At 41.5% G+C, this 14,975-nt stretch overlaps 1 protein-coding gene across 6 annotated transcripts in view; it reads left to right on the top strand.

The window, feature by feature from the left end:
• Positions 1-721: 721 nt before the first annotated feature.
• The window catches only part of MPPED1 (metallophosphoesterase domain containing 1), a 61,243-nt gene continuing 46,989 nt past the window's right edge, over positions 722-14,975 (top strand). For 2 of the 6 annotated variants that reach the window (XM_053978224.1, XM_053978227.1), the window contains exons 1-3: positions 732-786; positions 1,512-1,770; positions 13,999-14,261. In XM_053978224.1, coding sequence (XP_053834199.1) covers positions 14,110-14,261 — 152 coding nt within the window. In that variant the 5' untranslated portion in view covers positions 732-786; positions 1,512-1,770; positions 13,999-14,109. Of the gene's footprint in view, positions 787-1,284; positions 1,364-1,511; positions 1,771-10,574; positions 10,623-13,998; positions 14,262-14,975 lie in introns of those variants that run through there. The other 4 variants (XM_053978228.1, XM_053978229.1, XM_053978225.1 and 1 more) reach the window with 3 other exon arrangements.

A 14,975-nucleotide genomic window follows, 5' to 3' on the forward strand; every position in this document is an offset into this window, starting at 1 on the left:
TCTCCTGCTCTCTATTCATAATATCATAGGAGTGAAATATTATATATTTATGAATCTACGATGGCCTATTTCGAACCAAAGGGAAGCTGTGCGTGCTCGGTGCCTCTGAGAAATACACCAGTCACTGTCAGTGAAGAGACCTTCCCTCGGCCATCCCCGCGTCGCTCTGCATCCCTCCAGGACCGGACCTCCGGAGTCCCCCCGGCGCCCTTTTCGCCCACCCCTACCTGCGCTGCCGAAGGGACAGGCAACGGCTCTCTTGGCCCCGGGGCGCTGCCCGCAGAACCCCCCCGCAGCCCCGGCGCCAAACTTCCCTCTGACCGTTGCGGGAAGGAGGGGGACGACCGGCACCTCCCACCCCCCGAAAGGCCGGCGCGGAGTTCCTGCCTCCCGACCGCGCACACACGCTCCCCAAACATGCTGTGCCCCGGCCGCGCAGCCCCTCGGCGGGGCCGGGGCACGCAGCCTCCCCTCCCGCCGGAGGCGGCCCCGCGCCGCCCCCGCTGACCCGCGCCTGCGGCGGGAGGGGACAGCCTGCGCTCCGTCGCGGCGCAGCCCGGCCGCGGGCACCGAGCTCCGGGGCCATGCAGCGCCGCGGCCCCGGCGCATCACCGTTCCGGCCGGGCGGGGAGGAGGCAGGGCCGGCAGTGGGGGATTCCTGGCCCCCCAAAGGAGGTGGGGGAGGCGGGGGAGGGGAGGCGCGGGGGAGGGGAGGCTGAGCTCTCGGAGAAGGAGACGATCGCTCGCACAAAATCCTGCGTCTTCAAGCCGGCCCCGGCGGGCAGGGTACGTATTTGGGAGGCCCACCGGTCCCGCTGCCTCCGCAGGGATGGGGGTCGGGGCTGGGGTCTGGGCGGCTGCCCCGGCGGGAGAATCGCGCGCTGGGCCCGTTCCCGATGCGGGATCGGTGGAAGGCGGTGCGGTTCGACCGCCTTCCCCGGCTGGGGACCGAGGAGACGGGGTGGATGGGTCCGCCTGTGTTGCCGTGCGAGGGTCTGAAACCCACCTCAGCCGCACCCCCCACCTACCCACCCCCAAGAGCGTCAGGGTTTTGCTTCTCCCAACCATGGTTCCTCTTGGCTTCTTAAAAAAAAATAATTAAAAAAAACACACACACAGACACACACACACACACATATATATATATATATATATATATATATATATACACATAATATCTATGCCCCAAAGCTAGAGAGAGTGAGGCGGGCCCGGGGGGGGGGGGGGAGCGAGGGGGGGGGAAGGGCTTTTCTGAGGATCGGGAGAGAGGCGGAGGGAGAGGCGCCGGGAGCCTCGCAGCATCCCGTGCCCTGGCCCCGCGGCGCTGCTGCCGCCGGCCGTGCGGAGCGGGCTACGGAGCAAGGTAAGGGCTGGCACCGCGCTCCGGGGAGCCTCCCTGCCCCTCGGGGGCTGCTCTCCCCGGCCGTGCGAGCGCTCGCTGGAGAGGGCAGAGCGGCCGCTGCCTCGCCGTGCCCCGCCGCCGCCCAGCCGCGAAGTTACTTTGTTCGCAGAGTTGCCGCGGAGGCCGGGCTGGTACCCCCGGGCGCCCCGGCCGCTCGTCTCTCGCATTCCCCCCGCCGTGCTCAGCGTCACCGGCCAACACCGCGAAGGAAGCCCCCGTGGAAAAGCTGTGCGCGCCTTCCTCGATAGCTTCCCCTCGCACAGCCGGGGGAAGGGGTGATAGAAGAGGAAGAACTTCCCTTTGTCGTAGGAGAGGACTGAGTGACCTCCAAAGTTTTGTTCCGGGAGGAAACTGCTCGAATAAGTTTGGTAGGATTCATGCCGATTTGCATGTGATTTATTGCGCTGTTATTTGGTATCCAGCACGCTCAAAGCAGCATAGCAGACCAAAAAAAAAAAAAAACCAAAAAACAAAACAAAACAAAACAAAACAAAAAAAACCCACCAAAAACAAACCAGAAAAACTAAAAACTCCCCAAAAACCCCAAACAAACAAAAAAAGTCCACAAAAAAGAGGACGTTCAGATAGATATTTCAGTTCTTTTCATTTCTTTCTTGGGATTAGTGGTTTCTGTCTCGCACTTTCAGATCGGTAGTGTGGAATACATTGTTAAATGGGTGTGCTTGTCCGTGGGTAGCAAAGAGGGTATGGATGGGAAATGTGAAGAAACTGGGCAGATTTTAAACGTTCCATTCTTGTTGGCAGAAGATCAATAGCTCAAGATTCTTGCTTGCACAGTCTGTACCTTGACAATATTATCATTAAGAGATCTGCTGATAATATCCATATATTATCAGCAGATCTTTGATATATTGATAGCCATTTCAGCCTCAGTTTAATGAATTTTGTGGTTAGTTTAGACTAGTGTAAAGGAACTCCGGATATTCTGGATAAATTGATAACTAATGATTACTAAACTTTGCGATTAGCTTGTGATGAACTCTCAGTTTTTCTTAGGTAGATATTTAAAATGCAAGGCTACATTTTAAAAGTGTATGTCTGAAATTTGACTACCAAAAAATCATGCATCTTTTGAGAAGACCAGTTATGGAGTAATTGTAAAATGGCAATCTGTGTTGCACCTCTTCATAATAAACAGTTTTGTGATGCCAGACACTGTAAATTGTCTGGTAGTGTACTACAAAAATAAGGGGAGGACTGATTTCTATTTGTATATAGATTTTTTTGAAATGATTAAATGTAGTAGTTTTCCTGTGAATGATATGTATATGAACTGATTAATATCAGTTCCTACCCATAAAATTTCAATGGCACGTTTAAACAGTCTTAGCTTGGCTCTCGGGGTTTGTTTCATTGTCTCAAGCTATCCGAGACATAACAAATCTTTAAAATTTCTTGCTTGTACATTATCCTGTCTATCTCCTTTCTTCTCTTCCTGATCTCCTGTGGTATAATTCAAAGCAGAGTAGCTGCAGAGAATACCTGTGTATGTTCGTGTGAAATAAAACACCCATTTTAAAGATATACAAATGTTCTTGGTGGACAGTAGCCATGCCCTCATGCCCTGTATGAAAACCTTCTGGGCTGCTATTAACAAGAGACTTGCTGTGGTATTAGTTTGTGATGCCAAACAACAAACATTAGAGAATGCAAAGATAAAGCTGGTGCTCTGATCTTTGTTTAAACAGGTCATGGTTTTTATTTAATGCTGCATGCTCATTATGGGAACTGTCAGCAGGAATGTAAAGCAGACAGGAGTTCTGATCTGGCATATATTCATAGATGAATCTGACATTGATGTTTCTGCTTCTTCAGTTAATGGTTCATAGAATATACTGTAGTTTGTGATCATATTTATTTAATTGAATGTACTATATGAAATCAGAAAAAAAAACCTCTAGATTAATGTCCTGTTAAGAACCAAACATGTTCAGATCTGCTGCCTCAGGTGCAGTCCTCTTGACCTGAAGAGTTACACGGAAGTGGACTTTCCTATTTAATAGAACGAGTAGAAGTGTATAAAGGGATCATTGGTTTTTAAGTCATCTAGAGTTCTGACACTGAATTACAAAGAAAGAGACTCAAATCCCCTGAAACCAGGTAACTGCTCAGTCAATTACCCAGTCAGTTTCTTTTTTTCAGACATATGGAAACAATATCAAATAGTAATTAGAAAGTGCATTCATAATTGAGAATTTTAAAGCTTTTCATCCATGAGAACAGTTTTCATCTCAGTTGGTTAATAAACATAATAAAAATAATTCAGTGCAGTCCATTTGATCCTTGCTGAATCTTGTTTTGAAGAATTCATATGGGATGTGCAAAGTAAGCTGAAGGAAGAGCCTTTTCACATGTTCAGTTTCATGAAGGAATATTAGAATATTGCAACACACAGTAGGAGCTTTCAAAATAAGACTCAGTATAGCACTGGAAACTTTAATTTGGGTGTTCTGGATCATACATCGGTTTGGGTTCTGTGATCATTTTCCATAGGTCAATTTCATCTGTCTGAGAGCAAAGCTTCTAATTATTATTTCTAACTTAAATCCTTTGTTTTAAATCCTGGCTATTCTAGGTTATGTTTCAAAATATAAGCAAAATTGGTAATGTAAGAGAGTTCTTTAAGGTCGCTGGATTGTTATCCTTTAACTTCGTATTAGAAAATAATCTTTTCAGTCAATGTAATTACAAATAAAATAACGTGAGAATGTGATGCTCAGGCAAGGTTGCAGAGTGACAGTCCCTGATGAGATCCATTGCAAAAAGTGGCAGAGCTGTTGCAGTAGTGGTTGTTGCCCTGCTTCTGCAGCAACCACCTCTGGAGGTAAAACATTTAATTCTGGGGTGCTGCTCGTTGCTTGACCTCGCTGTTGAAACTGTCAGCAAGTGTGGCAGTTTTGCCATGTTTTGACAAGGCAGTGGGAATTGTATTAGGATCAACAATTAGCCATCATGGTATATATGAGACAACTTGCAGTCATAACTGATTTGAGATTCATTATAGTAACCTAAACACAAAATGCTTAGCATCTTCCATTCAGTCACAATTTAAAATACTATGATTTACTACAGGAGTAAAGGTTGAATTCATCATATTATTTAAATATGCTGTATTCTGTGTCAGACTAATGTCAATGTAGTAAGGGCTCAGCTTTACTGATTGAGAGGTGCAATGCAGAAATACATTTCAACTGCAAGCATTAGCCCTCACTTGTTACATGTGTCTAATTTGTACATTTCTGCTAAACCAGGAGTGTATCACTTTTCTTTGCAAGCTTACTGTTTATGTGGTGTGTCCTTTTCATCTTTTAAATTGAATTCCTCTGCCATGCAGTCAGCCTAGCTTCCCTTATGGCATCAAGGGTCTTGTCACTGAACCAAAGACTGAAGCCAGCAGGGCAGCTGCAAAAGTGGCATATGAAGGAGGCTGATGGTGACTGATATTTTGGATTGTTTTTCCCATGTTTTCCTAATTGGCTGTTTTGCACAAGCCTCCTTTTTTGCCTGCTCTCGGAATTGCATTGCTGCACTTGATGCGCTGTGGAACTCCAGCACCCCGCATGCCCATTGATTCCTTATCACCTTTTCCCTCCTCTCACCGACTCTTATCAGATCCCATCTTCTTCCCACTTCTGTCTTTTGTGATGCTAATCTTGCATTATTTTTTCCTTCTCCGTAAAAGAAAATGGGAGGAACACAGTGTGCTGCCTTTGCACTGATAATTCCTGTGCTAAATTGTTTTCCTCCTATATCCATTGTTGAGTTTCTGGAGGCTGTAACCTGGGGCAGAGACTGCTTTACTGTAGGGCTGTGCAATGTCCAGCATAATTTGCTGCTGGATTTCACCTGGTCTGTGGACACTCATAATGTATAATAATAAAAGGATTATTTTGGCTTTGTGAGATAGCCTTTCTTCTGGTTCTTTGGTAGAAAAGCAAAAAAATTCTACTTGGAGGTTTTCTCTGCTGTATTGCTGTTCTGAGTTTTGTCCCTCAACAGTGTTGAGAGGATTTTGGTAAAAGTTCAAGACACCTTGCCTAATGTAGTGGGGACGGGGTAGATTAGATTATATTAGATTAGATAGATTTAGCTACTGACAGAGGTTAACTGTCTTGTACCTTCAACAAGAACAACAATAAATGTCAATTTCAACACAAATTAATGGAAACCTCAGGTTTGTCAACATCAAAAAAATGCTCAGATTTCACCGTGTTGATCAAATAAAACAGAAAGGAAAACAAACAAACAAAAAAAATGTTCAGTGAGTTTGTTTCAGAACTTGGTTATTTTCCTCCCAGATATTCTTACATTTTGATCTCTGTTTACTTTCCACCTCTAAACTGTGTATTTTTATTTTAGCTTTTTTTTTTTTTTTGTGTCCCATGAAAATCTTTTCACCAGTGCAAATAAAATTTTTCAAGTGAGTATTTCAAGCAGCAAGTGAATCAGCTGATGGACAGTGCACAGTTCAGGGGCAACCTTTATTTATCTCACATGGACTATGTAGGGGGGCTCTTTGTGGACATAACTTCAGGGTAGGAGGAGTGGCTGTTGACTGTTTTTTCCTTACATCCTGGAGGCAATACCTGGAAAAATAAAGGTAACAAACCCAGTGACTCCCTCCCTGGACATGAATCAGATGACAGGAAGGGTTTCAATGGGATAGATGCAGCTAAATGAGGGAGAAGTGGAAACAGCAGAAGTAATATGACAGCATAGTTAATTTTCAAAGTTATGTGTGTGAGAGAAAAAAATGTAGCTGTGAAGGATTTGCTTGTTTAATTTTATAATTTATCTCCAGACCTTAGTAGAAAAAGAGACACTGATGTCAGAAGCAGTATCACTATACATATATTTACATGTGAGCTGTGTTCAACATCCCACCTTTGACATATGTGCTGGTACTTTGGCATTTCATTCATCTTGAACTACAGGGATGGATAAGCCACTTCTCTTTTGTGCTCTTGTCCTTTCAAGAGTTGTTAGCATCAGATTTCTTTCTGAAATCAGATGAGAATATTGGCAGTAGAAATGAATCCACAGCCGAGCAGTGCTGCTGCACAAAAAGGGAAGACCCTGTCAATTTATTACACACAAATTCCACTGAAATCAATTAGGACAAAGTGAGTGTCACAGGCAAGTGGCTTACACCCAGCAGGACTTGTACTAGGCTAGGAAATGAGGATGTGGCCAGTTGTCACAAAAGAGTAAAGAAAAAGAACATTCTTCAATTTAAAATTAAACCAAACTGTGTCTTAAGTATGTTTCAGTAGTTACATAGTCTTCTTCTCAGTAAGTAATATTTTGAAAGATTCAGGAGTTTAACCAGATGACATGCCCAAATTGCAAACTGAAATGTAGATTCAAACCCCCTCAACCCTAATTTATTCCTGTTGGAATGTCAATTTTTTTAATTTCCCCACATAACTTGTATTTTTGGCTATTTTCCTTTAGAATGAGTATTCTCATTTGGGGACTTCTAATTTTCCCTATATGAACATATACACATGGTTTACAGTAACATAGCAGATTATGTATTACTGCCAGAGACTAAGGCAAATTTTTTAGAGTGAGGAATGATTTTTGTGGCTCTTAGATTTTATTCCTTCCCTAGAGGTAATTACTTACATAGATTAGCTACCTCTGCAGGTATTTTTAGATAACTAAAGGTAGGTAGTATTGAGTGAAAATAGTATATTTTTCAGGAAAAAGATTTGGTTTTACTTAAAAAAAGTATCAATTTAAATATTTCATTGAAATATTACAATGTTTTTATATATTCAGGCACTATTGTATGTAGGATTACAATAATATGTTTAGCCTTGACAAATATTCAGTCTATTTGTAAATCTTAGAGCACTCCAGTATCTAAAATATACTGGATATATGGTAAAGCAGAATTTTAAGGTTGAAACAAAGCAATATTATTAGGTTTTGTTGATTTTTCAAATTGAATAAATGAACAGTTTATTTGTACAGATGAGAAATTAATTCAGAAAATGATACTGCTAAAGAGCCAAAATAAAACTAAATTTTTATAAATAGAATATTCATTTACTGTAAAGTTTTGGGAACCAAGGAAGGAAATGAGAAAAAGTAATTTGAAAATCATACAATCATTCAAAATAAGACCAAACAAGAAGATTTCTAAGTTGTAGCTGCTTTAAATAAATACAGAATTGGATTTCTTAGGTAAATATGCCATTTTTGTATTTTCTGAACTCAGTCTGTATCCTTTCCTGGATGCCTTGTCAGAACTTTGGTGTGCCATAGGTACAGTATATTTTTGGATGAAACTTCATAGAAGGGGATGTTACCACATAGTCCCAAAACCCAGATAATTTATCTCATTTCCTACTTGCTGTGTCCATATAATCTTTTTTTTTTTTTTTCAGTTAAAGGTCGCAAGTATGTTAGTGTTCTTTATAAAGAAAATAATGATAGAAATGTGCAATATTTATGTTTGAAAGCAAAGGAAGTAAGTAATTTGAAGGAAAAAAAATTCAGTCAGGAATTTTTTCATACTGTCTGTGACAGGTCATTATAACCTGCAATAGAGAGCAATGATGTCTGTTTTAGAATGGTGAGAAATAACTTGGGGGATTTTGTTGCCTTTTTTTATTTTCCTAATGTAGGTTAAGGTGATTTGAATTACAGAGAAATAAGAGGTTTTATTTAAGGCACTGGGTTTTTTTTTTTTCCATGTTAGAAACCAGATTGCTCAGTGCCCCACAGATCTGCAGTTAACAAATATGTGAGATATATGATGAGGCACTGAAGTATTAATTGATATGTGAAATACGAGATTCTAAAGAGAAGAGGACAAAAAGAGTAGGGTTTTGAGGCTTACAGGTAATTCAGAATTATATTCCATGGTTTTGCTTATATGGGTGGAAATAGCTATGACTTCCAGGGAAAAGATACACTCACAGAACTGAGTATTATTTGACTGATAACAGTTATCAAATTTAGATTTGCTGGCACAGAAAACCACCTCAGATATTTTCTAAAAAGGCTTAGAAGTGCATATTCAGTTTTATTTTTTTAAATGCAATGGGAAATGTTTCAATCTCTGACAAATCCTATTAATTTAGGAAGCCTAATGATTCCATCAGAAGTGTGCATGATCAAACTTAAAATCCTCAAGTGTCTCCATGACATTTGACTGTGCTGCCTTCCCTTTAAAGCCCTCATTTGTCAGGTGAGCACATGAGGCTCCCAAGAGGAGGCTTGGTGGTTTTGCTTTCCCAGGACCTGCATTCTTTTTCAGAAGGTGAAGAGGAGGAAGAGGAGAGTGTATCTGTCTGGAAAGATTTTAACAGCAGTGTGATGATTTCCCTGGCTTATCCTTTCCCACAGAATAATTCCCTCTTAGGATTATTTCAATATTCATTTTCTGGTGGCAGAACTGAAGATATCAGACTGATTCCATTGATTGGCCTCTATCTGAACTGTCTGAAATGGGTATTTTAGCAAAAACCCTTAATATTTTCAGCCTATTTCTCAGAGTAAGTGGTTGCTTTTCTAGTCTCAGCAAGTTCACTTACTGGTGATCAGTTTGTAACAGGCATTTTTCAGGAGGTTAAAGTAAAAGCAGGAATTTGTGGTAGTGAAGGTGGTGGTTGTAAAAATGTTACTGGGACGATTTGGACCATTGATGCAGAGTACTCTGTAGTGATTTTTGGGGGTTTAAATAAAAGGTCTACTTCCCCATGTAAGGGATGATCTGACAGTTTATGAGGGGCACTGTAGTCTAGGGAAGACCTGTGCCCTTGTAGAAGCTCTTGAAAGAGTTTCTGGTTAGCAGTGTCCAAGAGTTGCATGAGAAACAAGTATGTCACTGTGTAGTCTATCAAAAACTCTCATGCTCCTCTTTAAAGTGCTTTACAGCTTTGATGTTTTATAGCTGCATGGAAATGTCTTTTTTGTTGTTGTTTTTGTTTTTTTGTTTGTTTGTTTGTTTTTTTGTTTTTTGGGGGGTTTTTTTGGGGGTTTTTTTTTGATACTGCATTTTGTTCTTTCATTGCCTCCCCAAACCTCAGCTTGTCAGGCTGGCTGAGCAAAATGAACATGTTTTCTGTAGCTGCCTCTTTGCCCCTGACCTTGGTACTGCCTAGAGTCCCACAATTCTCTTCTTTCTTTGTCTCAGTGGTGGTGGAAAATCTGGCAACTACCCCTGTTCAGCTTCTTGCTGTGATGTGCTACAGTCACATTGTGCTTCCTGACCTTCAGATGTTTGCAACTCAGCAGAGTTCATTCCTCAACAGAGGACATCTTTATAGTTTTCTCCCAATTACTGACTTCTTAAAATTATTATTATAATTATCAGCATCAATATTTTATCTTGCTTTCTAATTATTATTTCAGTGACATCTGCATGAGCCATGTTGCTTCAAGTCTGGATTCATATTGTGTGCTGCTGGAATTATTTTCAAGAAGTGTCAGTGGTGTTTTTAGATTTGAGACAAAGGGTGGATGACGGAGACAACAGTGGGGTCAGTGGAGTGAGATGGGGGAGAGATGGTGGACATGAGAGTGAACCTAGAATAAAGCAAAATCTGTGAGTGGAGAAGTGGGATCAAAATAAAACATTGGCTTGAAATGAAAAAAAGAAAGATAAATAGGATGCATAAAAAGGCTGGGAAGTTTAAGTAGATGGGGAAATATTTATGCTGGTGAGATATAACACCAAAATTTCAGGCTGAAAAAGTAAAAAAAAACCCAAAAACCCCAAAAAACCAAACTTAATACAAAGATTTATTTGAGGACCTCAAAAAGTACTTAAATCTATCTGGGTACTCCTACCTGCCTAGTCCAGTAATTCTTTAGGAGAGGTGTTTCAGTCCTCACAGTTTATGGTCTCATGTGAAGCCTTCTGAAGGCTGGAGCAGTGTCCATTGCACACAGTGGAATTTGGGGCCCATTTGAACACATGCTGGAGAAAACAGCAGGAAATTAATGTACAGAGAACATTCCTGCCTTCTGTGAGAAGATGGCTTAGTTGATTTAATAGCTTTTTCTCAGTCTGTGATTCCAACAGCCAGGTTTGTGATATTTATTTTAGTATTCATGTTCTTGCAGTCCTTTTTACATTTCTCTGTTTTTCCCTGGCAGACATCCCGCAGCTCCATAAGCCTGGGGGAAGAGGATGGTTAGCATGTTGTTGCTGTGGGGATTTGAGTCTTAACTCTCTGTGTTGGTAATGCTGGGCATATAATTTTAAAACTTGCATGCTGCAGAAACAGATCATTATTTCCCTGCTGCATTTTATACTGTGGTTTGGGAAAGCAATATCTCCATTCCAGAATTCCAGAATATTAAAAGAAACATTCCAGAATATTAAAAGAAACGAAAAGTTACGATTTGGGGAACTATTGGAAATAGAAACAGAAAGAGGGGAGTAATGGGTGTCAGTCTGGTTATCAGTCAAGCTGGAAGGAGACAGCTTGTTCTGTCAAACACCAAGAATGTCAGTAGTCAGCCAATCACTTATGCAGGATGAAAACCATAGACTGAAAGGTAAGGTTCAAAGACATCTGTTTATGTTTCTGAAATGAGCTTGAAATCAGCTTGCTATTGACTTATGCTTACTGATCCTGTGTGTTACATATATTTCTGTTTAGCACAGCACATTTCTATGACTGCTGTTTTTTGTGGATTTTTTTTTGGTTTTTTTTTTTTTTTTTTGGCAGGATCTGTCTTCCCTTCCCTTCCCTTCCCTTCCCTTCCCTTCCCTTCCCTTCCCTTCCCTTCCCTTCCCTTCCCTTCCCTTCCCTTCCCTTCCCTTCCCTTCCCTTCCCTTCCCTTCCCTTCCCTTCCCTTCCCTTCCCTTCCCTTCCCTTCCCTTCCCTTCCCTTCCCTTCCCTTCCCTTCCCTTCCCTTCCCTTCCCTTCCCTTCCCTTCCCTTCCCTTCCCTTCCCTTCCCTTCCCTTCCCTTCCCTTCCCTTCCCTTCCCTTCCCTTCCCTTCCCTTCCCTTCCCTTCCCTTCCCTTCCCTTCCCTTCCCTTCCCTTCCCTTTATGGTTTTTATGTGTCCAGGGTTGGCAGTGAGTGACTGTCACTGAGCAGAAGGCTCAATATGCTGTTGCATATTTTTTCCCCTTCCTTTTTTTTTTTTTAACATCAAAGGAAATAGGTTGTCTTTTCATTTTTCACCTGTATATAGGGTGAACTTTTTGCTGGGTGTTTTCTGGCATTCTCTCAGGCTGCCTAATGGTGTGGTTCACTCACTTTCCCGAGTGCAAGGGTTGCTTCCCTGCCTGAAAGAGCTCTTCAGCACTAAAGGGTGTGTCAAGTGGTGTACTGGATGTATTTCTGTTCCTAAACAAGTTTGTCTTTTGAGTTAGATTGTGTTGGTAAGTGCTATTCCACTAACACAGAAAGAGGAAGAGAGCCAAAGGGTGGATATTGGGGTACATGCACATTTATTTGCTGTTTCTGAAGCAGATTTGACATCTGATTTGTGATAAGTTGTAAAGGACAGAACCCAAAGAGGAGACTGACAGAAGCTGTTTCCTCGGCTACTGTGAGCTCCTAAGAGCTTCCCAAGGCTAAAGAGAGATTCTAGTCCCTAAGGCAGTGCCTTTACTCCTTTGAAATCCCAGTTCAGTTGTGTGTAAAGTGGGCACAATCCCCAAATTGTAAAAAAAGGCCGTTTTTCAGGTAGTTTGAAGTCCTTATGTAGAGGTGTGGAATCATAAATTATTTATCTTACTAGAGAATATTTCTAGAGGTCACCAGTTCTAATAGTTTCTTTCAAACAGAAGTAGGTTCACTTAGAACAGTTTGCCCCTTATAAAATCTCTGACCTTGACTATTCAGACTTCTTTACAAATGCATCATTTATTAGAGGAAGCTCCTTAGGGAAGGTTCTTCACATCTGCTGTCATAATTTCTTATTTCTTAAATGCAGCAATTTATACTTGATTATTCTTACAAGGATTGTGTCTCCCTTCCCTCCCCCTGCTCTGGCACATTCCTTTGTGCTGCTGCTACTTCTGTAGCCTGAACTCAGCATCTAAGAGTGTTTGAAATCCCAAATTTTCTTTGTTGTTATTCTAGCATTTCCTTACCACTCCTTTCTAGGGGAGGGCATGTAGGAATCTGCTCCTTTATTCCGAGGCTGTTTTGCTGTGGCTTGTTAGTGACAGCAAGTTGTCATCATCTCACAGCCATTCAGCCAGTGACAAAAACCAAGCTGAGTCTTTCATTTCAGCTTCCTGAGATCAAGATTTCCCCAAACAAAAATACTCTGCCACTTCTTGGAGCGCTTAACAACTGTGGTAGTTAAGCAGAGGGCTGCAGCCCAGATTTTTAAAGATGCTTAAGTGCTTGACTGCCACTAAACTGAATTGGACCAAAGTACTTGTAAATAGCTTAAAAATCTGAGTGGCTGGAAAGTCTCCCTCATCCATCACTCTCAGTAGTGGTCCCTTCAGAATGGCAGAAGGGCACATCAGCAGGGTCACAGAAAATACTTCTAGTCCTGCTGTCCAAAACTCTGCATATTAAGTGAATTGTTGCATTCTAGCATGGGTTTTTATGAAATACATCTTTGAATCAGATTGCTTGTATTCCCTAGAAGAGCCCCTGCTTGCATGAAAGTCAATATTTAAGTCAGACAACTTTTAAAAAGGATGCAAAGTTATACTGTAAAATTATCCACCTTTATATCTTATAATCCATTTTTTTATTAAAACTGGGAAATAAGAGTAAAATTCACATTTAAATTACTTTCTGCTGTTTCTAGGGGATGCTCTTTGCATTCCAGTTGGTCTCATGTTCTTCCCCTACCCATTTTCGGTACTGCATAACCTTCGGGGAAAAATTTATTCCCAAACATAAAACCTGTATGGATTTTACATTTTTTTAATATTTAGTAACATTTAACTGTGTTGCCTTGGAATCCGTCTGTTTTCCTGTGAACCCAGAATGCTGGGGTAGTACTGACTGAAAAGTGTTTGAAGTGGGGAGCCCTTCATATTTATGTCCTTCACTCAAAGAATTGTGAGTTCCTTCAGTGATTCTGTAGAACCAGGATCGAGTGCACGGAAAGCCATTCACTCCTCTGCTGATGTAAGGAACAGGCACTTGCAATACTGCTCCATAGTAAAATTCACAGAGTTTGGGAAAATTTAGTTAAATTAGTTCTTGTTCAATTAACTTGCATTTAAGTTGTGCATAGTAATGTATTCCATTACAGGTTTGGTGGGGGTTTTCTGAGGGAGGATGGGGAATAAAACTTCATCAGTTCTATGAAAAAAAAAAAAAAAAGAAAGTAAATGATTGTGCTGGAAAAACATTGTGATTTTATGTGGCTTTCTGAGTGACGGTCTTGTCTTTTGGGTTTGGATTGAAAGTCTGAAGTACTTGAGCTATGTTCTGTAGCAAGTTTACTTTCACTCTGTGCTTCCCACCCCTAATTAAAGCATGTTCATCACGTTGCTGAGCTGAAAAAGTTCATGTACTTTGAGCAGTCTGTTTTCATCCCTCTGCCTTCACCTCACGTTCCATAAAGCAAATTGTGAGCCGAGGAGGTGTCCGAGAGTCACGCTGCGTGTCTCCCCTGTGCTGCAGGTGTTTGGAAGGGGAGCGTGCTGGCCAGGCCGGGGGCTGTCATGGTGCTGGCCCCCGCAGCAGGGAGATAGCAGAGATGGTGGCCTGAGGGCGCTGGCCTCACACGCAGACATGGCCTTCGCCCAGTCCCACATCATGGCAGCCAGGAGGCACCAGCACAGCCGGCTCATCATCGAGGTGGATGAGTACAGCTCCAACCCCACACAGGCTTTCACGTTCTACAACATTAACCAGGGACGCTTCCAGCCCCCACATGTGCAAATGTAAGTATTACAGTGCTGTTATTGCTCCGGCACAGCCTTTGGAATAGTTATTGCCTTGTCAATGTGGTATTTGATGGATCAGTCAAAAAGAATTCAAGGAACACTATTCTGCTGCCTTTCTAATAATATTTACTATAATGACAAGAAATCAGTCCATTTGAAAAGTACTTTGTTAAAAGATGGGAGATAGATTCCCTCATTGATGTAAGGGTAATACATAGTACTTAGGTATTAAAAAGAGAAATAAAAAACAAGTGGTGGCAATAAAACACGAGATGCTACAAGGATGATACTTTCTGCAATCTTAATAACATTTGTTTGCTTTTTGCTCTTGCATATTGATGTACATGGCTTCTGAAAATACCAAGCCGGGATGTGTGTAGCACACATTCTGTTTGGTTGGTTATATTACAGCTGCATACAAGGGAAAAATCTTATCAATGCATAAAATACTGTGGGCACCCACCCGAAAACTTACTTTCCAAAAGTGCCAAGTGCTTAAAGAGTAATTAAAATAATGTGTTTGTTTCTGACTTTTTATATAACAACAACATCAGTAAAATTGACTGCTCTAGATGATTTACTTGTAACGTAAACTGGAGAATTATAATTACGAAATTAAACCTTAAAGTTTAACCATAAAGTTTAAAGCCAGAAGGAAGAGCAAAACAGTAAAGCTATTACAAATAAATTAAGTATAAAATTCTACTGTAA

Source organism: Vidua macroura, chromosome 5, assembly GCF_024509145.1.
Source record: "Vidua macroura isolate BioBank_ID:100142 chromosome 5, ASM2450914v1, whole genome shotgun sequence".
NCBI lineage: Eukaryota > Metazoa > Chordata > Aves > Passeriformes > Viduidae > Vidua > Vidua macroura.